Source organism: Bidens hawaiensis, unplaced genomic scaffold (genome assembly GCF_021521415.1).
Source record: "Bidens hawaiensis isolate Kalapana, Puna unplaced genomic scaffold, B.hawaiensis_p1.1 tig00008283_1, whole genome shotgun sequence".
NCBI lineage: Eukaryota > Viridiplantae > Streptophyta > Magnoliopsida > Asterales > Asteraceae > Bidens > Bidens hawaiensis.
Genome location: NW_027491589.1, coordinates 208303 through 234993, shown reverse-complemented (window position 1 = coordinate 234993; position 26691 = coordinate 208303). Strand labels below are relative to the sequence as shown.

General features: G+C 31.5%; 2 protein-coding genes across 2 annotated transcripts in view; both read left to right on the top strand.

Annotated features, from left to right (window-relative positions):
• Positions 1 to 26691, top strand: part of LOC143637445 (uncharacterized) — a 123284-nt gene that overhangs the window by 82835 nt on the left and 13758 nt on the right. The window lies entirely within an intron of this gene.
• LOC143637403 (V-type proton ATPase subunit C-like) lies at positions 8870 to 13571 on the top strand. Its single transcript, XM_077104799.1, has 11 exons — positions 8870 to 9065; positions 9141 to 9209; positions 9318 to 9445; positions 9530 to 9629; positions 10233 to 10300; positions 10378 to 10519; positions 10618 to 10734; positions 11620 to 11745; positions 12400 to 12483; positions 12583 to 12662; positions 13206 to 13571. Exons 1-11 carry the CDS (start codon positions 8949 to 8951, stop codon positions 13300 to 13302), a joined length of 1128 nt encoding a protein of 375 aa, XP_076960914.1. The 5' UTR covers positions 8870 to 8948; the 3' UTR covers positions 13303 to 13571.

Sequence of the window (26691 nt, the reverse complement as noted above, 5' to 3'; positions counted from 1 at the left end):
ATTTCGAGTTACCGGATTCAACGATCGAATGACAAAACTCATTATTTCCTCATCAAACCAAATCCAATATGTTCGAAGTTCACCGCACGGATGCAACTTCCCGAACATCTTGAAAGAAAATATGAATAATAAGTTTTGAACACTCGGTCAAGCTATGCTAAAAACCGAATCATTTTTTTACTTTCTTTAGTCAATCCCGAATACCAATCACTTTCTTGGCCAAAAAACAAACCATTCCACGCAATCCTAGCATGTCAATATGCCAGCCGCCATCTTCACAAGACACCACCGGAAACACGTCGGAGCCTATATTTATTTTAAATAATATTAATTTTTAGTATATCCAAACCCTATAGTATAGGATTTGCATATCAAATCGTTGGTGAAATTAATTTTTAATTTAATTAGATGTTATAACTCGTTTAAAGGTTATCTGGACCCATGAATTCGGGTTAAACGCATGAGAGACCTCTATTTATAAGTGAAGAAATGTGATGGCTTGAGAGGGAGTTTGGAACCACCAGAAAGATTTCAGAGGTTTCGTTTACACACACACACACATATATATAGAAGTAGGATCAAATACATTTTATTCTTAACATGAAAACGGTGAGAACCAATTTGTTGTTGTTATTAGGTTTACCATTATAAGTGTTTTATGTTATTTTTTATTCGTATTTGCTAATTTTCGACTATGAGATGTTACAAGTATTTGTTGATTTATATTTTGTTGTTATTATTATATTTTTTTCTTTTGTTGTTATTTTGTTCTTGATTTTGATTCTTTTGTTGTAATTTTAAGGTTTTTTTCTTTGATATTACAAATCATTATTTATGTATATTGGTATTGTAGTTAGTATTGTTTCTTACGTTCTCATTTTTTTATAAATTCGGATTATTTTCAACGTTCTCATGCTAAGATTAAAATGTGCACGAACCTTCCCCTATATACTATGTTGTAAAAGTAGGTTTCCAAGGCCGAGTACTCCCCGATTACTCACTACAAGGTATGTCGTCGAGGAGAGTTTCTTTAATTCCACCTAGTTATTATGGATTGATTAAAGGTGGCCAACCTCAGTCAGTATCGCATCTAGTCTGTGAACTCGGGCCGATTTTGGCTTAAAAAATAAAACATAACTCGTATTTATTAATAGTAATGAATAAATAACTTTTTTTAACTTAGTAACTAACAATTTTTAGAATAATTTATTATTTAAAAATGCATTTCTATTATTTATACGGATATTTATCTATTTTGATATAAATATTAGTAAATTTATGATATTTGACATATATATAATATCCAAAAATTAATTTTATTTATATTTACCATGTCCGAGTACTCCGAGTACACCCAACTCCCCAGTCAGCCGACTAGGATCCACCTAGCGACCTTTACAACCTTGTCTATATATATATATATATGTGTGTGAAAAATTAACGTGTTATTTTGAAAACCATAATATAAGTGAAAACTTTGAAACCCCTTTCTTAACCATTGATCTTGGAGATCAATGTCTAAGATACATTCATCTACATGCTTCTCTCTCTAGACTTGTTAGCATTACGACGTAAATGTAAAGAATGTAAATTCTTCGTAAAACATGTAAACTCTTGTAAAAACGTATGTAACATATGTAAATCCTTGTAGGCTATTAGTAAACCATGTAAACTCTTGTAAAAGCGTAAACTCTGATAAAACATGTAAATTCTTGTAACAAATGTAAATTCTTGGTAAAAAATGTAAGATGTATGTAACAATCGTAATATAATAGATGTAAACTCTTGTAAAACATGTAAATCCATCTAAAACATATATAATATATATAACTAGTTAGTTGTAATAAATGTATATAAATAAATCCTTTAACATATTTAAAATGTAACAAATGTGAACATTTTACATTTGGAATATGTGTTTCTCTTTGTAAATTTATAAGCATTCGACGTAAATGTAAAAATTGCAAACTCTTTGTAAAACATGTGGCATATTTAAATTCTTGTAAGCTCTTGGTAAGACATGTAAATCTTGTAAAACTTAAACTCTGGTTAAACATGTAAATTCTTGTAAAAGATGTAAACTCTTGGTAAAACATGTAAACTCATGTAAGCCATGTATTCAAAATGTAACTCATGTAATTTAACAAATGTAAACTCTGTAAAACATGTAAACTCTTGAGAAAACATATGTAATTGATGACAAATTCTTGTAAGCTATTGGTAAAACATGTAACCTTGTGTAAAACGTAAACTTTGTTAAAACATGTAAATTCTTGTAACAGATGTAAACTCTTGGTAAAACCTGTAAACTCTTGTAAAAATGTATGTAACAAATGTAATGTAACAGATGTAAACACTTTCTAGCATATGTAAATTGTGTAAGACTATGTAATTCGTAAATTCCTTAACTTAAAGATAATGTAAGATGTAGGTAAATAGTAATTCTAAAACTTAAAAAAAAATGTAAAAAGAGTACATTGTTAAGGCATCCTCTAAATACAAATTCAAAAAATTACAAATTTAAAATGTAACAAGTGTTTCTTTGAATCCTGTTGTGATTAATGGTTTCTTTAAATCGCGCGAATACAAATGTAAGACATATGTAAGTAAAATGTAATTGAAGAAATTGAAGTAAAAAAAAATGTAAATTACATAAGTAAAAAATGTAATAACTAGTTTGGCCTAAAAATTGAGTCACCCCCCCCCCTCCTTTTTTATGTTTATTTAAACATACATTTTTAATCTGGCTCTAGCCCTCACGTCCAAGCTTCGCCACTTTTGCGTCTAAAACTTGGTTTTCAAAAAAGTCTTTCCCTATCTTAAATATATATAAACGAAACCTCCCTATATTCTCTCAAGCTATCAGAGTGCTTTATTTGTAAATGGATCTCATTAACTTAAAAATTATGTCACTAAATATTTGATATGAAAATCCTATAAAATATGGATATACTAAAAATTAATATCCGATTTTTTGTAAATATTATTTATAACTAAGAAACAATTTTATAGTAAAAAAATAAGCGGATCATGGGTCTCACCAAACGCAGATAACTTTTAAACTGGGTTATAACATATCATTTATTTGTGTCATTTATCATCCAATTCTAAGTATATTATTAATTTTCTTAAATAAATCAAATTAAAATTCACAAAAATATATAAATATTGAAAAAAAGTAATGTAGAACAATCCCGTAATACGAAGGATAGAAGCTAGTATTATATGAACAAAAGTTAGAATTTTACGGATATAAGTGAATAAAGCCGTGAATCATGTCAAAATCTCAATGTTGAATAGGCAAATCATGAGGGTTTACCTCAAATCAAGAGTTGACACTTCACAAGAGGTCAAGATCAATTTGTGACCATCTGAAAACCAAAATCACATACCTCTCATAATACCCTCTTTGCGAATCGTGATCTAACACACGAAGAATCAGAAAAAGAAAAGCATAAAAGAATAATTTTAAGCAGGAGTCAGTTTTTGTCCATTTCAAATTTGAAAAAAGTCAATACTCTTAGGTCCATAACAAGTAGAAAAGTATCCCATAGTGTTCTAGGGACTATTTAGTGAACACCCAAAGTGAATAGATGTATCTAGTTGAATGTAGAAGAGATATGGATTATTAGAATATATTCTTTAATGGGTTAGTTGATTAATTTATATAATGTACATGAACGGATAAAAGAAAAAAGAGAAGCATTTTTCTTTCACAAGTGGACATCTTTACTTGAGGAGGGGTTGGACCGTTATTTGTTGTGACTTCACATATTCTCATTGTCTTGGGTTCTCTCTATATATAGAGGTCACTCAGTAGCAAGAAGTATGTCACCAAATAATACAATGTGCCATGAAAGATACGGTGATAAAAGAGGGGGTGTTATATCTTATGATAGAGTTGCAATGAGTATGTCGAGGAAGGTTAAATGACAAGGAAGAGAGGTCTTATATGAAGATTGAAGAGTGATTTGGATAGCCAAGGATGACTTGCGTAAAACATGTAGAGTTTAGTTGTAAATTGTACTCATACAATTAGACAACTTTTGAAATGGCTTTTTAGGAAGTCGTCTTTGGCTCATCTAAAATACCCTTATCTTTCATGTTAGACTTCTTCTTCCATTATTGTTACCTTGTGTTGATCCATCTTACTAAGCAGGCATATAAAAGGTATACTATCTTACTTATTTGCAAAAGTTATATTCTTCTATATATATCGTGTAACATGCTTATGTGTAGTATGGGTTTGAGGAATACGGCAATCAACCAAAGAAATATGAATGTTGATGGTCGACTACCAAGATTCTCTTAGCCATAGCTTTTCATCAAATCATGATAACTTACTCTCATTTATCTTGAAGAATTGATAATAGACATTAATCATGCTTAAATCAATGGCTTATAACAATAGTATTATACTCTCATTTATGAATAGCTACTGGTTGTTGGACAACCCAACGAGTCAACGACCCGCTATTAAAGAAGGGCTGTTAAATATACCAAAAAATATACCAAAGTCAAACACTTTTAAGAAAATTTACTTTAATTTAATATCACTGCCTTCACCTTTTTTTAAATTGATGAATCCGAGGCAAAAAGATGAACATATAAGCACAGAAATGACACAAACCACACTCCAAATCATACAACAATTATTTAATTCAAATCTATATCAAAAACTGTCATCATATCAAATTTCAAAATAAAATAATAATAATAATAATAATAAAATTCGATTTAAATAATCCCATGATCCTAATTTTCACAATACCAATCCCACAGCCTAGCATAATCATCACAGATTTATACTTAATAACAAAATTAAAAACAAGCTTAATTTTAGTATAAATTAATAATAATTATACTACAGGACAAAAGTGAAAGTTAATATTATTATAGAGTAGTTTGGAATATTAAAAGGTAACTATGTTAGCAGTAAAAAGTGAAAGTTAAAATTATTATCGAACAGACTAATATAATTTATTATTGAAATATCGGTTCTAGTTTGAATTATTAAAATCCAATAACTTACGTCTCATCTCGGACGGCAAGGTTAAGTAGAGCGAGGAGAGCGGCGGCTTTGGCATCGAGAGAGGGGTACCGCAGCATGGAAACGAGGGATGGTATGGCTTCGGAAAACATACGACGGCATCGGTGGGATGTTTTGGTGAGGCGACGGATATCTTTAGCGGCTTGGATTTTGGAAAGAGGATCGTCGTGGGTGTCGGATTGGATGAGACGGAGGGTGGCGGTGATAGAGTTTGAGTATGAATATGAATCATCCATGTGGAGTGGAAGTAAATTAAGGATCACCGACGGAGAGAATGGAAGTCAAGTGATGGGTTTTAAAATAAAAGAGAAAGTGTGTGTGGAGGTAACGTGAGAAGAGGTGCCGTGGCGTTAAGCAACGTTTACTTTCAACGGCATTTTATTTTTTGGTTTTTTATGTTATGTAAAGCATTTATCTCTTCATTTTCATGTTATATGTTGTTATACATGATCAAAATGCATCCCAACTTTTTTTTATTAGCCGTCAACGGATGTTTTAAATGAGCTGTGAGGATAAATTTACCATGCTGGGATGTGCTTATCTCAGATAAGGCTAACGTCCGTGAATACTTGTTTGATGGCACGACAGTGCGATGAGATTAAATTCGTTCAATTCAATGATCTAACTAATAAACGTCACCTACTCGCATAGTCTCCTATTATAACCTGGTGCCGTCAAAACTAAATGATGGAACAGGAATCAAACTTTAGTTACAAAATTATAATAATACTGGATATGGTAAGTACTAAAAAAAATATATGTGATGTGTGTTTAAGTGTTTTAACAAACTCACTCTCTTCATCATAAGTACCTTGATCATCAAATCTATGAGATGGGTTAAATTCTTATATTCGTATACGCTTTTTAGACAAAATTCGCTTTGTAGCGGACTGCTTGTGAAAATAATCTTGTGAAAATAACGTTAAAAGTGGCGGAAGGTTAATCAGGCATCATGTGGTGGCGTTGATAGCCGAAAGACAAGGGCACATGCACCGATCAGCCGGTGTCCCGATGATTGAGTGTTATGTGCCTTATGTCCAAGGCTTGATGCAAAACTACTATTGAGCCGGGGGTCTCACCGGAAGCAGCCTCTCTATCCCTATGGGATAGAGGTAAGGCTGTCTACATCTTACCCTCCTCAGACCCTACATTTTAGATATTGGTTGTTGTTTCTTGTCATAATTGTATCATACGTGTGAAGTAACAATTTGTCTTAATCATACGCGTCTAGAACTGTACAGCCAACTTTATTGTCCTGAAAGTGGGTTTGTGGATTTAAGTGATTAATTATTTTAGTGTTTTTACATTCATAATGAACTTGTATTTTCGTATTTATATATTTGAGTACTTTTTAGAAGACTAGTAATATTCATAATTGTATAATAAAATATTTAATATACTATTATTAATACTAGTATTGCAAAAAACTAATTACAATAGCCTTTAAAAAAACCTAATTAAAAAATAGATATTAGTAGTTTAAATAATTATTATGTAATGATTAGTAGTTATATTTAAATAAAATAGAATAAAAATGATGATTGATATGATTAGTAGTTGATTGAATGATTAGTAGTAGATTAATAGGGTTGACTTGGTATACCAAATAAAAACTTTTGGTATATTTAAAGCCCCCCTTAAAGAAACTAACTCGAATATATCTTACTCTCACTTCTATTAGTTTGTGAATTTCAAACTTTCTTCACCCAAAAACAACGTACATGTGAGTACATTAAATTCATTTGTGTATGTGATAAAATTCATACATGTATAATAAACAAATAATCAAGTAATCAACACTTGATGACAACAAAGACTATATTTTTATTAAAACATGCACACATCAATATACATCAATATGATTATGAACTTTAACATTCGATCATATGTGTAAGTGTACCTAATAAATTACTGTATATTTAGATAAAAAATAATCAAGACCTGTTAACAAAAGCATGCATATATGCATATGTTATGAACTTAACGGCTTAACGCTCATATGTGTGTAAGTGATGGCTTGGTTAAATGTTTTATGAAGACCTTAGACCGATATACATGTATGTACGTTGCATTCATACATGGACATACTAAATTGCATATATGTAGATTAAATAAACAATACAATAAAAGCTCCACTTGTAGTTAAAGCACGCATGCATGCATGCATGCATATATGTATGATACTACTACATGGCTTTTGAGAATCTCAAAAGTTAAAAAAAACATATAACATAAGTAAATAGTTATTGCCGTTCTAAAAAAAAGTAAATAGTTATTCTTATTTGAATTATAAATTCCTAGAATCATGACACACGCTATATATAATATGCCCACATACATGGCAGACATTTCCTTAAAGAATATATGTACGTACAATATCACCTTCAACATACTATCGATTATTCACAACCTTATAAGCCGAATCGATATTCCTTGAAGATTGATCTTGGTTATAAACCGGTTGAAAAGAACATGTGATAAGTTTATAAATTAACTAGTTAATCATTTTACTTTAATACCGATCCTATGTTCAAAGTTAAATTTAAATGTATACAAGTAACTGCGGTAAGTTTATAAATTCTACGAAAAATGCATATAAAACAAGTATAAAAGACTAGCAGGAATTTTTTCCAATGTTAATACCAGTTAAACAATTTTTAGTTGTATTTTAATAACCAATTTCGGTTAACCGGTTATTGACTGGGTCCTGCTCCAAATCTCTTACTGCTCCCAAACCTACGGTTGATATCGGTTACAAACCGGTTACTACTATACCGGTTCAATAACAACTTTCGGTTAACTGGTTGGGGTTTACACATCAACTATAGAAGAAAAGGGTTATGGGCTGAAAAAAAGTGTGGATTGGGCCACACCAATTATACGTGGAGAAAAGAGGCAGGTTGGCCAACTATTTGTAGAGATGCATAAATCGGGATTTTTCTAATATCTGGCTTTTGGCGTGGAACTAGCTTTGGGTATAACCTAGTATTAAAATTCAGGTATTGGCACCCGAGCCAGGATCTGGTATTGTCTTTAAAAACTATACCCTATGCACCGTGTCCGGGTCAGGTATAAACTATGTATTATAAAACCGGGCATTCGAATACTCTATTTGTGGTTATAAAAAAACTCTATTTTTAGATTTTATGGGTTTTTTTTTCATGTATTTTTCATGTATATATTGGATTTTTAAAAGGTTGCACTTTTTTCGGTGTATTTTCTGAGTATTTTCATGTAATTTCAGGTTTAGATCAGGTATTCAAAAAACCCGACTTCATGTATGGAACCAGTTCCGGCTTTCGGGTATTACCTAGTACAAATAGGATCCAGTTCTGAGTACGGGTTTTGTACCTGAAATGGATACCCTATCTGACCCTACGGGTAAGGTCGAGAACGAGTTCGGGTAATAAAAACCTGATTCCAGAGTTTTTTTTTCAAGTACAGTTCCGGATTCAGTTTTTTAATACCTCTAATTGTTTGGCCTAAACCTTTTGTGTTAACTTATAATTAATTGATTATTAATATATAAGTTAAGTTCGGCATATTAAAGTATTATAATTACTTAAAATTCTAAACAAACTTCAATATCAATAAGTTAAGTTCGGTTTTCAATCTCAATTACACGCAAAACTACAAAATAATTACATAGTTAATCTACTTATACAGTATAATATTTTTTTTATAATTCTCACAGTTAATAAGACGCTAATATTTCTGTATCTTATAAAATTCCTTAAATTTCCGAAGCTAATGGTGTAAACGGGTTAAAAAAAAACCCAAACCGGATACAAACAGCCGACAACTGCAATCAATCGTGAAAGAAACAAAACATATTCATCATTCATCATCCAATTTGCTGATCTACAAAGCTTCCATTTTGATCTGATTGATCACAACAATGGCTACAAGATACTGGATTGCTTCTCTTCCCGTTCAATCCTCCTCAGCTTCATCTCTCTGGACTCGCTTACAAGATTCAATCTCCAAAAACTCATTCGACACTCCTCTTTACAGGGTATATACATATATATACAATCAAACCCATCTTCAATTTCACATCTTTGTACTAATTCACTCATTTTATTTGCAGTTTAATATCCCCAATCTCCGTGTTGGCACACTCGATTCTCTTTTAGCCTTAAGCGATGATCTATTCAAGGTCAATTATCATATTATATTATTATTCGTTTTATGATCTGGGTTTTTATTATTTTTGTTATTGTATATTTATTTTATATGATTTGATTTGTTTTTGTGAATTGTGTAGTCGAATACGTTTATTGAAGGGTGTTCTCATAAGATACGGCGACAGATCGAGGATTTGGAGAAGGCGTCTGGGATTGTCGCCAGTTCGTTGACGGTCGATGGCGTTCCGGTGGATTCGTATCTTACTAAGTAATTGTTTTTATTGATTGTGTTTGTGTTTGGGATTTGGTGGTGGGTTGGTGTTGATCTGGTTGATTGATTTTGTTGGTGTAGGTTTGTGTGGGATGAGGCTAAGTATCCGACAATGTCTCCGCTTAAGGAGATTGTGGATGGTATTCATGCGCAGGTCGCCAAGATTGACGATGATCTCAAGGTATTCGGTTGCATTGTATCTTATAGTATTTTTCGTTATAGGCATTGTGGTTGTGAAGCATTGATTTACAGCAGTCGGTTGTATGAATAGTGTGTGATCAATAACGAGTAGATAAGTGTATAGCATGTACATTGTGCAGTTGGCTTTAATCGAAGAAATAGATTATGGTTAAGTTAGTTTATGTGATTAAACCTTGTCGATATTTTCAAGCACGTTAGATTTTGAAATCTCATCCTGCTAGTACAATATGGTTTCATCCGTTTTTGTTAATTATGTGCTTGCGCCTTGTAGAATTTAATTTGTATGCTGATAAGCAGTAACTAAGCATGCTAATGCAGATGTTTGTGTTTCTATATATCTTATCATAGTTTCATTGCACTTAAAAAAATCTTTTTTCTATAATTTTGTTTACCTTTTGGCACAGTTTGTTATTAGGACTTATGATCCTATGTTCATGCTAAACGTTTAGCAGAATAATCAGTTAACAGATACTTTATTGAGATCTATATATATATATATATATATATATATATATATATATATATAACATATTTGAAACTCGCGAAAGGCTTGATTGTTGGTTCTTTTTTTTTTCTATGTTAGGTTCGTATTGCTGAGTATAACAATGTTCGAAGTCAACTTAATGCAATTAACAGAAAGCAGACTGGAAGGTAGTAAACTATAAGAATTAGAGTACCACTTAATAGCATATTTTTGAGATCATAATTAACATAAATTCATGTTCCAGCTTAGCTGTTCGTGACCTGTCCAATATAGTAAAACCGAATGACATCGTCACTTCAGAACATTTGGTTACACTCATTGCTGTTGTTCCAAAGTATTCCCAGAAAGATTGGTTATCTTGTTATGAGACACTGACAACTTATGTGGTAAGATCATTTTATTACAATTATGATTATGAAATCAGCACTGCATGCAAGTTTAATGATTCCTTTGGTATACTTTTATACGATTATTATTGTTCTAGGTCCCAAGATCTTCCAAGAATCTACATGAGGACAATGAGTATGCTCTCTACACTGTAACGTTGTTTAATCGTGATGCTGATAATTTCCGAATTAAGGCACGCGAAAGAGGATTCCAAGTGAGTTTGTTAATATTGTGATAATTACTTAATTACATAAATGGTCCTATAGTAAGTAAAGGTAACAAGTTTGGTGTCTAACTTTGAAAAGTAACATGTTTGGTAACTATGGTTTTCAATATGCAACATATTTTGGATCTAGCATTAGCTTCTGTTAAAAATTCTAAAATGACGATTTTATCCTATTAGCCAATTACATAAATAGTCCTTGTGTCCCCGCCGTGTAGCTCAGTTGGTTAAGGGGGCATAAGACTTGGAACAATAACCTAGAGGTCGTTGGTTCGAAACCGATCCTAAGTGCCAATCCCCTTGTCACTGAGTGAGGCTGATTTACCTCTCACGTGATGGGCCTGGGACGGTCTGGCGTGAGCCGGTTTGCATGTCCGGAACAACACGTTTTGGAACAATAAATAATCCTTGTAGATAATTTTAAACTAATTTGGGGTCACTATTTGTATAATTAACTCCGCCTTTATCTATTTTTCGACTGTTTTGAAAAAGTGACGGCTGTTCGCTATTGTACATAAAAACATGCGTTTGTAATATGACAATAACTACTGTACATAGAAATATCTAGTATTTTGTTATATCATGTTCATTTTATGTAATTCTGATTATGATTCAGATTCGTGATCTTGAATATAACTCGGAAACTCAAGAGAGTCGAAAAATAATCCTTGTAGATAATTTTAAACTAATTTGGGGTCACTATTTGTATAATTAACTCCGCCTTTATCTATTTTTCGACTGTTTTGAAAAAGTGACGGCTGTTCGCTATTGTACATAAAAACATGCGTTTGTAATATGGCAATAACTACTGTACATAGAAATATCTAGTATTTTGTTATATCATGTTCATTTTATGTAATTCTGATTATGATTCAGATTCGTGATTTTGAATATAACTCGGAAACTCAAGAGAGTCGGAAACAGGAGCTTGAAAAACTGATGCAAGATCAGGAATCCCTGAAAAGCTCTCTTTTGCAGTGGTGTTATACCAGTTATGGAGAGGTTTTTACATTTCTCTTAATTCATCTTTTTTATTTATTACGCTTAATATATGTTCTGAGTTTATTATGGTTAAACTTTTTTATACAAATACATCAGATTAAGAATACCTGACACCTCAAGAACTAGTCATATTAAACTTGAAAATTCATAAAGGCTTGAAGTTACTGGTCCCGGTTCTATCTTTAATCTTTACGTTGCCTGTAACAATATGTAATGCATCCAAATGTACCCAACAATGAACAAATAATGCTAATCTGCATGGTATCAAACAAGGAACAAGTGTCCAAATTTTCCATGTACATAAAGTGTCAGAATCTGAATGACTGAAACCAGGACATATGCACTATGCACATTTATAGCATGCAGTCACTAATCATGCACATAAATATTATATTTTCTTTTTTTTATACGACAAATTGGACGGCCATCTCACACTATCACTACTGCCTGTTAAACGGGCCAATTCGCGTTATACTTTTTCTCAAACCAGGGTCAAGTGGACAAAATTTGTTTGTAGCTAAAATGAAAACGAATAGGTCAAACTAGTCAATAGTCGCCCATTGCATTAAACCTTATTAACCGTTTTATTTGACAGAATGATATTATAGTTTTTATAACGCTTTTTCTTAAGCATTTTTTAACTTATCCTTGCAGGTTTTCACTTCGTGGATGCATTTTTGTGCAGTTCGTTTATTTTCCGAGAGCATTTTGCGATACGGGTTACCCCCTTCCTTTTTGGTATTAACTATTAAATTAAAACCTTCGAATTTACATTTTCTTTAAATATTAATTGTTGGGTTAATGTTTTATGTATAAGTATCTTTGATTTGATTCCAGTCTGTTGTATTATCACCATCTGTGAAAAGTGAGAAGAAGGTGCGTACGATCCTCGAAAGCTTATCTGGCAGTTCTAACAGGTAATTTCTTATAGTTTTGTCATGCATGGTTGATTCTTATAACAGGAGTGATATGGTAGATAATTCACAAAAAAATATGCGACATCTTTGATTGTTTTGTCAAATACCTAAAGTACCCTTTGTTATCTAAATATAAAGCAACTCATTTGACCCAACGACAAGGGGTAAATTGGTAATTTTATCTTTGAAATCATTTAGAAAATGTTGTACTGTACTTCTATTGTTGATGGGGTTATAAAATGCTTACACTAAGAACGAACAAATACTAGATTCTAGATGGTGGTACACACTCCATTGAAATGGTCACTAAACCAACAAAGAGGTTCATAGGTTAAGGGTACGGTCCGTATCTGACCATTTAATCATGCACGGATAGTGATAATGGAGGTTCTTCATTGGTTTCATTTCATCACTCATGTATTATGTATAGGACCACATGATCTCTAATCTTATGATTCGGTCTAGGACCACAGAGTCAGATTGTTTTAACTTATGCTATAATGTGAGAATTAATGGCATTTTGGTCATTTGATGATAATGCAGTGCATTCTGGAAAACCGAAGATGAAGGAAACATGGGTGGCTTGGGTGGCGAAGCTGATTCTCACCCATACGTCTCCTTCACCATTAATCTTATATGAACTTAAGTGGCGTGCGGTGATGGTGGTGATTCTTGTCTTCTTGATTGCAACTCAATAATGTGATGCTTAAATCTGTGTATTATAGGGTGTGGCTTTATACCTGTTTTTAGCCGGGAGTCTTGTGTATTATGCTCTATTCTGAAACCTTGTTCTTTTCTTTTATTCATTGTACTGCAATCCGAAGATGTATTCATCTTTCGATACATTGATATTTGTCCGTTAGAAATAATAAAATTGTTTTATTAATTTATAAAATCAGTGTTTGTAAATGATGGAAATTGTATCAAGATATACTGTCATGTTCAATTAGGGGTGTTTATAGACCGCAGAAACCAGTTGAACCATCTAAAACGAAAAAACTTCGTTGGTTTGGCCTGTTTAAGATCCAAAGGGTTCGTGTTATGGTTTCGTTTTGTTGGTTTGCTTGATTAATCGGTTCTCTGCTGTTTGGATTTGGAGTTGGAACTCACTTTTTAACTTCCATTCTTTATATAATTATGAACCGTATTTATCATTTTTAAAAGAAATCAACTTAATAATTTTGGGAAAAAAAACGTAAGTGATTAACCAAAAAAAATTGGCCGATCGGGCTCATTTAACAAATCCGGCTGGTTTGGTTTGTTGTTTCTCTAAATTATAGCTAACATTTTAATCATAAATTTCATAAAAACTGACCGAACTAAACCATGAACACCCTAACGCATAACTTCATATAGCTTGACGAGAACACTTTATACATCTATCTACTAGTAAATAATTTATTAGTTTATAATTGATACATAACTGGCCATACAAAACCAACCTCAAATTCTTTATGCATTAAAAAAGGCATGCAGGCATTTTAACTTCTTTAGACCACAACCTTTGTCCCCCAATGTTGCATTTCATATTTAAATCTCATGGAGTGTTCTCAAAAACTTGCCCATACCTTCCATTTGTGCTTTAATACGTTTGTACCTTGTGCATTAACACAAGTACGCAATACCTATGTCGACGTACACCTCATATGGATTTGTTTGATCTTAGTTGGCCCCAACCCACCTCACAACAGTCACTTTTAACAATGTTAGCGAGTGGTCTTATTCGACTTTACTGCTGTATTTGGATTTCGACTGCTCATTCGGTAACACTGCTAAACAATGCTATATAGTCAATACTTGTGATATGACGATAAACATCAATTTGAGTGTGGGGAAATCCTAAATAAACAAAATCCAAAGAGGAGACAAGCAAATCAATGTGTTGGCCCCATAAATGTCGTTTGATGGCTCGATACAATCAAATAATCGTTGTAGCGTATAATAAAAGACATACATTATTGCCTTGTTTTCTCTTTTCGAGTTTGAATAAATATCTATAGGTTCCGCATAAAACGCTTAGTTAAAATTCACATGTTTTATTTGATAACAACAAGATCCCGTTATCAAATAAATTGCAATGTTAATGTTGGTGTGTGATATGTTGTCCTGTCGATTTTTAGGTAAATTGTGGTGGGGGTCTTGACCCATTGGACAAGAACTCACCATTAATGCAAGTTCAAACAACTTTTCAAGTGTCCACATTATGCTTTATCTTTCTTTTTTTTCTTCTTCTAATTTTTTGTAACCTTTTGTTTTTAGTAATAGAGGAAATAACTAAGTATTTATGAATGTTACAAAAAATTTGAGCCGAACCATTACTACTTCAGAAAATGATAAACCAAACATACGGGGTTGCATGGGTTAGCCGGACCAGCAGATTTGGTAGTTTAATCGTTTGGTTATGCCGTTATGGTGTTTAGAACATTTTTCATATTTGTTTTCTAGACGTAGTTTGTATAATTATAGTGATTAAGATGCTCAAAAAACGAAAAGATGTATGCATGCAAGTAATATAAGTCAAACCACTAGTTTCAAGTTTTAAACCAGACAATTGGTATGACAAACTTCAAAAACCGAACTATTTAGATCTCAAACCAATCAATTTGGTTTGAGTTGGATCATTAGATCAGTTTCAACTGTTGATAAACACGCATAATATCATAATCATCAATAACTAAACAAATCAATATCACTTGTCAAAATATTTGAATGTTGGACCACATGAATGAGGTTACAAATACCTATTTTTCTTTCCATTTACTTTTATATAATTAGTTTGAATCTATATAAATTTAACCGACTTGTACAACTTTGAATAATTTTGTTGGAATGAAAGGTCCTTGTCAACTGTTGGAACTTACTCACCCTCGTTATCAATCCATATATACGTCTATGATCATCAAAGTAAACTGTCACAAATTTTGGGTGTTTTCTATATCAACATTTGTATGAAGCCTAAAGAACAAAAAACATTTATTGCATTATTACGTTGCGAATGTTTGTTTATAAGGGAAATCTGTTTTAATCTTGTTATATATATTATTGAAACTAATTACTATGGTGTTTAGTGCATTGTCTTATTAAACAATAACAACATATCTTGTCACTTGAACTTCCCATTTCACTCAATTCACGAATTATTATAACATATAACAAATACGATGAGAGCGACAATATCAGAACCCTTTAATCCGCGAGTAGCAACATACATATTTTTTATACTCTAATACTCGATCTGCCAATAGTTTAAATGGTGAAACGGTCTAAGAAAACAAGAACATTGAATACGTATGTTAATAGTAAATTGGGTGTTTGGTTAAAATAAAAATGTGAGCTTGCCAGGATACATAAAGCGTACGTACTAGTTAAAAACACACTGGGTTTTCAGATTATGATTTGTTTATTTATTTTGGAATGGTTTAATTACATGCAGAAAGGACGTTCAAATTAAACCGATTCATTTTAGCCTCTGATAGCATAGGGTGATGTGACAGAGATGTATCATGGGCGGTGGAAGGAGTTGATGTTTCAATTCATTAACTTTTATCTCTGTGTAAGAAATATAATTGATTATTTATTACTTTCATATCGCTACAAGTTTACAAAATGGACTTATTATATTCTTATTTTCGTAAATATATAGCTGCTGCATGTTCAAGATAATATAATATAAGAGATTAAGATTATAACATATAAATTAATTCTTAACCATAATAAAAGAATATTGAACATACAAAGCAAAACCAGCACAAAACTAACGGATTTAAAAAAATATGAGATGATCATTTGGTAAAAACGATGTGTGTATAGTGTGTACACACGATGATAATTACCGTTTTAATCGACTGGTTTGGTTGTGAAATGGAACTTGATGTCTAATTAATGTTTGCTTATATCCCTATTGCATATATATATTTATATATATATAAAGGCATAGTTTTGTATAATGAGTAGGAATGACATAAAATTTAGAGTTAGGAAACTATGTAGCCTAAATCCTAAATCTTAGGAAACTATTTGGTAGTTTAAAAACTATCAATCTCAACCACTAGATTATAGATCCAATGGGTTAGATTTATTCTTACTCTTCCTAGGAAACTATCTCTTTTTATTATAACCCACCCCTATATATATATATATATATATATATATATATATATATATATATATATATAGAAAATGGTTAAATTAAAAAGAAATAGTTTCCTAAGAATGGTAAGAAGGTCATAAAATTTGAAGTTTGTAAACTATATACCCTAAATCCTAAATCCTAGATCCTTGGAAACTATTGGACATTTTGGAAACTAACAATCTCAACCACTAGATCTTAAATCCAATTACCTAGATTTATTCTTACTCTTCCTAGAAAACTATCTCTTTTTATTTTAACCCACCCCTAGATATATATATATATATATATATACACACACATATATAGATAAAGGATCAAATACAATAATCCATTATCATACAATAGGTACGCGAGTTTCTTCACCATCGATTTTCAAAAAGCACGCGACCGTTCTGATCCTCTGCTTCACTGCTCCTTCGATTCCGTACGCCTTCACCGATCACCATCCAATTATTGCATCTACCGTCGCGACCGTCGACGGTACCATCGTGAACACCATCTTCCTCGTCACGCCTTTTTCACAGGTCAGTTGATAAAATTGACCAATTAAAATTTGAAATTGGTCCAATTAATCATCAATTTGAAGTTTCAATTAATCAATTTTGAGTTTTGCGTAAACCCAGTTGCAGGCGTTCATTTTTTGTTCATATGATCGAATCAATGATCAAATTAACGGTCGATTGACGTTTGTTTGATGATTATGAGATTATATGAAGTGATTTTAATGTTCAATTTCATGTTTACAGGTGTTTAATTTTTTTTTTTGTTAGTTTTTAGAAGTTCTTAACATCCAGAACTTCTTATAACTTCTAAACTTTATCAGTTTTGAACACCCAGAACTTCTTAGAACTTCTAAACTTTACCAGTTTGAACACCCAGAACTTCTTAGAACTTCTAAACTTTATCAGAACTTCAATACTTTTTTGAACACCCAGATCTTCTTTGAATGTATTAGAACGTTTAAAGATGTTCTTTTTTGGTCAGAACGTTTAAAGGTATTCCGTTTTGTTTTAGAACGTTTAAACATAATATTCGTACTGAACTTATAAACAACATTATTTAAAAACGTATAAACAGAACGTATAAACTTTTTGTACTGAACTTTTAAAGTTTAATTGATTATGTTCTGAACGTTTAATAGAACGTATAATATGTTTAAACAGAGCGTATAAACAGATCGTATAAACTTAATGTTAATACGTTCAATGTCAAAACCCAAAACTCAAAACTCAAAATTGATTGACGAAAACTTCAAATTGATGATTAATTGGATCAATTTCAAGGTTAATTGATCAATTAGGCTCATCAACAATTTCAATTGGAAATTGCTTAGTTGACCTGTGACCAACAATCGATGGTGGTGACGGACGATGGTGGTGTTCATGACAGTAGACGATGGTCGCGATGGTGGACTTTGATGGGTATGCGTTAAGTATTTTTAGGTTAATTACAATCATGCCACTAAGCAGTTTTAATTTCAATTAGAATCGGTGGCGCAGGAAGTCGCGTATGTAATGTACGATAAGCGATTATTGTACGTTAACTCACCCCTATATATATATATATATATATATATATATATATATATATATAGGATCAGGATCATGAGAGAATCTTTTTAAAATTGAGAAATATGAGAACCATTTTGGACCACAAAAAACCCAAAAATAAAAAAAATCATAAAATAAAATAAAACACAAAAATCAAAAAAGTAAAAAAACCAAAATTCTTATTTTATCATCCCGGTTTCATAAAAAAACTCGGTTTAGCTCAATTATATACACATATGTATAATATATGCATATATGTACACTTACATGTTTTTTTTGTACACATGTGTATAATTTAAGATAAATGATGCTATACATATGTGTATATTACGTAACTAAAGATTAAATAAAATTATACATATGTGTATAATACAACGTTTTTTTTTTGTTTTTTTTATATTTTTTAATTAAACCAGAATGAAATATAAGAATTTTGTTTTTTTTTTTTTTACTTTTTTAAAATTTTTATTATTTTTTGTTTTATGATTTTTTAAGTATTTTTTTAAAGGTGTTTTTAGATGTCAAAATGGTTCTCAAAGTTCTCAATTTGCAAAGGGTTCTCTTAGGATGCTTACCCATATATAGGGGATGATTCATGCGAGAAGTGATATTACAGCGAGAAGTGAATCTGAACCATTGATTGTGTTGAATCAATGGTCTATAAATGAAAAAGGCAAATTCATAATTACAAACACATATTATGACATATTTTTAATTAAAAAGGGTATATATGTCTTTTGTAATATAGCCCTCATTAAGCCAGACATTAATGTATTCAGCAGTTTCATTTTTTTATGTCTAGTTAATGGTTATGGAGTCATATATGATTATTACTATTTTAAATATTGTGTAGGATTTGTAGAGCTTTATATTAGTTTCCCATAGAAGTTGCCAACACTTAAAAAATGTCCTACACTACAGTATTAATTTGTGTATATTTTATTTTATAATGTGTAGGTTCATATATGTACCGCGTAGTTGGTATTGCGAATATTTATGTGAAAATAATATAATCATAGGTTATTAGCATGATATGTTATTTATTATATGTAGTTTAATGCAAAAAAAAAAGAGTTTATTTTGTACTGTGTAGGTGGTCTTCGAATTGTGTATGCGTAAACTTTATCGTGTGTAGGTTCATGTATGTACTGTGTAGATGGTATTTCGAATTGTGCGTGTGTAGGTTTATATATGTATTGTGTATGTGGTATTTCGAATTGTGTATGTGTAAAGTTTATAATATGTATCATTTACGTGCTGTGTAGATTCACATATGTATTGTGTATGTGTAAATTTTATCGTATGTAGATTCATATATGTACTGCGTAAGTGGTATTTTGAATTGTGTATGTGTTAATTCTAGCGTTTGTAGGTTCATATATGTACTGTGTATGTGGTATATCGAATTGTATATGTGTAAATTCTATCGTGTGTAGAATCATTTATGTACGATGTAGGTAGTTTTTCGAATTCGATATAAAGTTGAAAATCTTTCTTGACTTGGTTGTATGTAAAAGTTTTGTGAATGATTATTCTAAGAGGAACATGTAGCTATGTCTAGGACATAAGATAATTGTAAAGTAATTCAAGATTTCTAGTCATGTGTAACACATGCTTTGTTGATCGTATATACATGTATATAAATATGTTATATTATATAATATGATGTAATGATGTTTAATATATTTAACTTATTTTTATTAGCCATAAACGTAACACAAAGAAAAAATCTTGAGAATTGTAAAAGGAAATTTTGGATGATGAAGAATTAAAAATCAAAAGAATAAAAATAAATAGAAAAACTATAATTTGAAACCCCCTATGACATTTATTGGTTACCAAAAGCAAAACCTAAATATTTTTCTATTATACCCATCTGATTAATTAAATATAAAATACAAAGAAAAATCTTGATTGGTTCAAATGTCTTCTCACACTTCTCGCGCTAAAAACACTCTGAAATGAACCTAATCCTCTCTCTCTCTCTATCTCTCTCTCTCTCTCTCTATATATATATATAAACATTGCTTCGTAAAACAAAAGCTTTAGAGTTATTTTTGGTATTGGGTAATGAATGGAAGAGAGAATGGAATGAACAAATAAATGACATGAATCATTATCTCATTCGATTGAGATGTTTCGTTATCACATGTGAATGAAATTAATCATTACTTTGTGTTGTTTGGCATGTTATGGTGGTGGAGTGGTGGCAATGGGGGTGGGCGACAGGCGGTCGTGGCGATGGTCGGGGCCAATGCTTGGTAGCAATGGGTTGGTAATGGTGGCGGTTACCGCGGTGGTGGCGGGCGGCGATGGTTGTTGGTGGCTGGTGGTTAGAGGTTAGCGGAGGCGATAGAGTGAAAGAATAAATGAAATGACAAAACAAGGGAAATGGTGGATAAAATAAACTTGGGGTGTTTTAGGGTAATGGCAATAGTCTTTAGACCGGGCCATCCCACTTTCCTAACTATTTACACCACATTTTCATACTCATTCTTATCAATGTTAGCGTCACATCATTTTATTCCAAAACCATTACAATATATCCCTAAACCTTTGCAACCATTCCAATCCATCCCTAAGAACATTCTTAGCCCATCCCTCATCCATATCTCTAAAATTATACTAAAAAAATACTATATATCTCTCTCATGTTCAATTAAATAATACATTTTATACCTTTTTCATAACAATTTTCTCCATGCTCTACTTACAATCAATTCAACAAATATTAACAAATAATTATGGGCAAACAAAGTTCCCCAGATTTACCAAAAACACACTACATTATCTCTATCTACCTATAATTTGCAAATCCTCCTCACATAATTTTAAGGGATAAGTTGTGAATGCTCTAAACCCTTGCCACTACCCCTAAACAATCCCAATTCGTCTTTCAACAATTTTATTTTTTTTTCCTCTAATTAAATTAACTAAATTAATTTTAAATTAAAAAACATAATATAATATAATTAAAAATAACCTTAAAATAACTATAATTAAAAAAAATAAAATAAAAACATTAAAACGTAACAAGAAAAGTAAAATAAAAATAAAATAAAATTTATCCTCCGCTTCAGATACGTTGGAGTTGGAGTCGTTTTGAGCCAGAGCCTCCCCGGTAACCAAAGTCACAAACCAAGGATGATTTCTTAACATATTCACGCCTCGATATTCAAAAAGCCTATTTAAGTGACATAGTTTCGGTAGTCACGATGCGTTTATGACTACACTTTCCTTCAGGCATCTCGGCAAGTGCGCGTACACAGACTCTGTGTAATATTTTAAGAGTTAAAAAGTATTCCAAAATTAAATCGATCAAGGCTTGCAATAATTGAAGAATATATAAATAATTCAAAATCTTTTAGATATGTGAAAGATAAATAATTAAAGATGAATTGGAGGATTGGATAGGAAATGTGGGTTTATGGTTTACTTTGCTATTTTCATGTCGGCGTGTTTGATTCTGGTACGTATATATGCATGCATATGATCTATACTATATATACTTTTCACTTTTGGAGCATATCCAATCCATATCTATCATTGAAGTGTCATCTCAAAAAGAACTTCCTGGAATTCTAAAGAAAAAGTGGTTTCTTTCAACTATCGACAGACAACAATACATGAAAAATAACACACACGTGTAGATATATGAGCATTGGTCAGTTACTATGCGAAATCATTATTGCGTGAGAACCGTGTGAATTATGATGAGTGATTACACTTGTATTTTGGTCGACGATATACGAGTTCTGTCCTAATTATGGATCGTGTACCATTTTGTATATAATTACATCATATACTTATATAATTAAGCATTATTATAATAATCAAATATTATTGTTGTTCTAAAATCATCTTTTTATGATAATCAAAATTAATTACATGATATACACATATAATTATGCATTGTTATAATCATCAATTAACTGGTGATGATTGTCTAACTCAACTAGCTAGACTATGCATAGAGCTACAACTGACCTGAAGTTAACTAATTGCTGAAAGTATAGTAATAGATCAACCAGGACATTGCATGATTAAGTTCAATAAAAAGCAGTCGCACACAATGTGGAACTTAATCTCTCTTTTGGGTAATGTACGTGCAATTGATTTTACTTCATCTCTCTTTTGATTGCAATTTTATGGACCAACCATATTAATGATACAATTGTTTAAACAACAACAAAAAACGGTGGGATTGCCATTGGGTTAGGGTTTAGAAACCATCTACCATTCATTCGGTTCAGAACTCAAATTCACTGCCTTACCGAGTCACTGGAGACCACCAACCACCACCAAGCACACACTGCCATCCGCTGTTGTCGGCCACCATCCTGGAGACCACTGGCCACCACACACAGTACAACACCTTCAACCTTGGAGGCACCACACACATCGCTACATCGAGTAACCGCACGCTTCCTCTCGCATTACCATGAATATTTTATGTCTTAGTTGGTTAAAAAATTGTCTTGTTGTATTAGTATTATTTTTTTTTATTATAAGAACAACCTAATGAATTAAAGAAGAAATAATAGATATTTATATATCATATTGTTTGACCTGACCTGAACCGAATCACCGGCCCGAATTTCGTGACTTCAGTCACTACTGTGGCGAGCTTCGCCACTGTGCGCGGGTCGTAAATGTAATTAACGTTCAGAACAAAACCAATATAATAGAGTAACATTTCATAAGATCTGAAAACTATTATATATAAGTAATTTTTATTTAATTCATAAAGAAAGACATATTTAGATTATGTATTTTTTTTAATTTAATGACAACGTTTATTTTTTAATTTATTATTATATCTTAATTTTATTATGTTATCAATCTTACATGACTCGAACTGTCAAACAAACTCAAAAATGAAATTTGAGCATCTAAAATTGACGTACCTATTAAATAAAAAGTTTCTGAATCTACCACCAAATCAACATCGGTGATACAATTTGATACTAATCAATTAACAAAATCATTACGGTTTGTATAGTCTTCTACTAATCCATTAACAAAAATATTACTGTTTATACAATCTTCCTATAAGTACATGAAGTTTTCCTAGAATTACATGAATAGTAGGGCTGAGTATGGTTCGATTCGGCTCGGTTATTAGGCAAAACCAATGTTGTAAAAGTAGGTCTACAAGGCCGAGTATTCTCCGAGTACTCGCTATAAGGTATGGTGCCGAGGGGAGTTTCTTTAACTCCGCCTAGTTACTAGAAATTATTCAAAGGTGGTCAACATTAGTCAGAATCACATCTAGTCGGTTAACTTGGATCTTTTTTCACTTAAAAAATACTACATAATTGGTATTTTTATAATATTAAATAACGAATGTCATTTTTTAATTAATGATTAACATTTTTCAGAATAATTTATTGTTTAAAAATGTATTTCTTTTATTTATATTGATATTCATTTATTTTGTTATAAATATTAGTAAACTTACGATATTTGAAATATATATATTACCCAAAAAATTAATTTTCTTTATATTTATCGTGTCCGAGTACTCCCTCCAAGGGGGTCGGCCGTCTAGGGACCGCCTAGCGACTTTTACAACAAACCTAATAAGAAACCGAAGTAATGAGTTATTTGAATATACAAATCGTTCGGTTTTCGGTTTTCTGGTTTTTCGGTTTTTGATTTTCCGGTTATTTTCGGTTTCAGTTCGGTTATTTTCGGCTTTTGTTTCAATTACGTGTAGACATTGCAAAACAAAATTAAAAAAAATGAAAATCCATATTTTAAGCTTATATAAGAACGTATTAGAGTACCATAAATATATTGAATTCAAAAAACAAAAATAGGCGCGCGTTATGTGGAACTATATACCAAGTTGCTAAATAAAGTTTAAATTCAATAAAGTTTTAACTAAAAAATCGTTATAAGTTTAATTCAAATATTCATTTTAGCATCTTATTTATATTCAAAGTTTAGTCAATTTCTCATCATCTTGATAATCTTTATCATCATTAATCGGTTTTTTTCAATTTTTTAAATATGGATAACTGAAAAATCGGTTTTTCAAAAAAAAAACCGAAAAAATAACCATCGGTTAATGCTTCGGTTCGATTTTTTTGATTAATTTGATTTCGGTTGGATTACTTTGGTTTTCTGCCACCCTTAATGAATAATAGATATGCTAATAATCTATTTTAGCAGTTGATTGACAGTCGACAATGATATATTGGCATCTTGTAGGACATTAAAGATTTTTTGTTTTATATTAAAGTGCCATATTTAATACTAGACACTTAAGTATCAACTCTTTCCAAATATTGTAATTTTTTATTTGACGGCGGCTAATATATAATGAGAAAAAAATAAGCCAAAGAGATCCAACAACCGGCAAAGGTCATCAAAAATATAAGGAGTGTTTCAAAAGTTTCTTTGATATATACAACTAAAATAATGATCGATAATTAAGTTACATAATTGATTGATGTCGAAAGGTTAATCAAAAATATTTATAAAATACATTTATTAGCTAGGGCAAGTAAGGTGTTGAATCCACATGGAATCAGTGGAAAGTGCAAGTGGAACTCAATTTCTATTATAAAAATACTTAAAAATGGATAGACGATGTTAAGCGGTTTAAATGAGTAGTTTGTAAACAATTATATGAAAATAACCAAACTCCAGGGTTCGGGTTTCGAAACAAGTTAGGAAATTGATAAACTTCTTTGGACGTTTTCGCGTTAAAATATGTAAATCAAAAGACTTAACTATTGGCTATGTTGATCGTCAGAACTGAATCCGAACAATTGACACGGCTTAATGAAAATCTAGCTGATAAATGGTTTTACTTGTTGAAACACAAAATCAATAATATGGTTAACAATAAACGGGTCAATGACGAAAGAACTTAATCCTAATTGTTGGTGACCACAAATCAATGAACTGATAAAAGATTAAGTAATCAATTAATAAAAACCGTTGAAGCACAAAATCAAACACAAACAATTGATCAACCGAATGATTGATCAATTACAAATCCAAAGTTAAAGTTTTAGAATGTCAAAACCTAACATGCAACTCAACCCTACACCCGGAGATGGTTATGAAGCCTTTAGCCTTGCATCTGGATCTTCATGCTCTTGATTATGATGTTGGGAAAGGTGTTCATGGATCAATCTTGTGATTAGGATGAGTGTTGATGGTGGAATATCGCCTCCAAATCGCCCCAAAACTAAATAATATTGAATATTCTCGACTCTAGTTTTTTTGGGCCTTAAATATGGAAGAAAAATCACTAAAAACCCATTTTCCGTCAGACCAGACCGTAAGCTACGGTCTGGCCACCGTAAGCTACGGTCAGACCAATCTGCCTTATGGTCTGCCAGCATAAACCTTGTTTTCTTCATAGAATCTTCGTTTCAACTCCGTTTTCCTCCCTGTTTGCGGCCACGTCTTCGTATTTCAATTCTCTATCTTCTCATGGATCATCACTTTCATTTCCACTCCATCATGAATGCTCTAAATTAGTTTCTTTAAGCTCCGTTAAGCTCGGCACACCTGTAACCATAAAACCTATCAAATTATTTGTGTTCGTTACATAAAAACAAGCAAAACACACAATATAAAACACTTGAGGCGTGTACTTTTACCCACACATCAATAACTAAGAAAGACAGCAAAATGAGATAATGAACAGAGGAGGCATGGGTTTGTTTCATTTAATAATTAAAAGAAGTAAAATAATCATACACATACACATAAATTCATAGTCATATAATTAAACATAAATCATATTCATTTTATTTATTTAATTAATTTCTCGATTAATAAATATACACATACACTAACTTCTCAAAAGTAGAGGATATTTTAACATTACAGGTTTTTCATATTTGTATTCGTTTACCCGATTCGTGAATATAGTTCGAATTTTTCTTATCAATAAAATTGTGCATTTATTAGTATCTAATTGTCTTTAACTTAGTTTATGTTTTCCTAACTTTCAATCATGCTAAATGGTCCTTAGAAACTCTTAAAATCATTTAAAATGACTAAAACACATTTTTGAAACTTCAAGAACTAAAACTGTCAAAAATATAAATATGGTAGAAACCAACCCACAAGGATATGCGATAGGATTCTCCATAACCCATCACGTATCTCTACCGACAGTCAAGTCAGATATGTGTTATTTTTGGTTTGTTATGGTTAAATCTTGCCTTAAACGATCTAAATCATTAAAATTAAGGTCCAAGATAATTCATCTGCTATTGTAACATGTCTATGTTCATTTTTTGTTGATTACACCGAAATATTTAAGTTATTAGACTCAATTTAGTTATCAATATGTTATTTATTTTCCTAAACGAGTTGA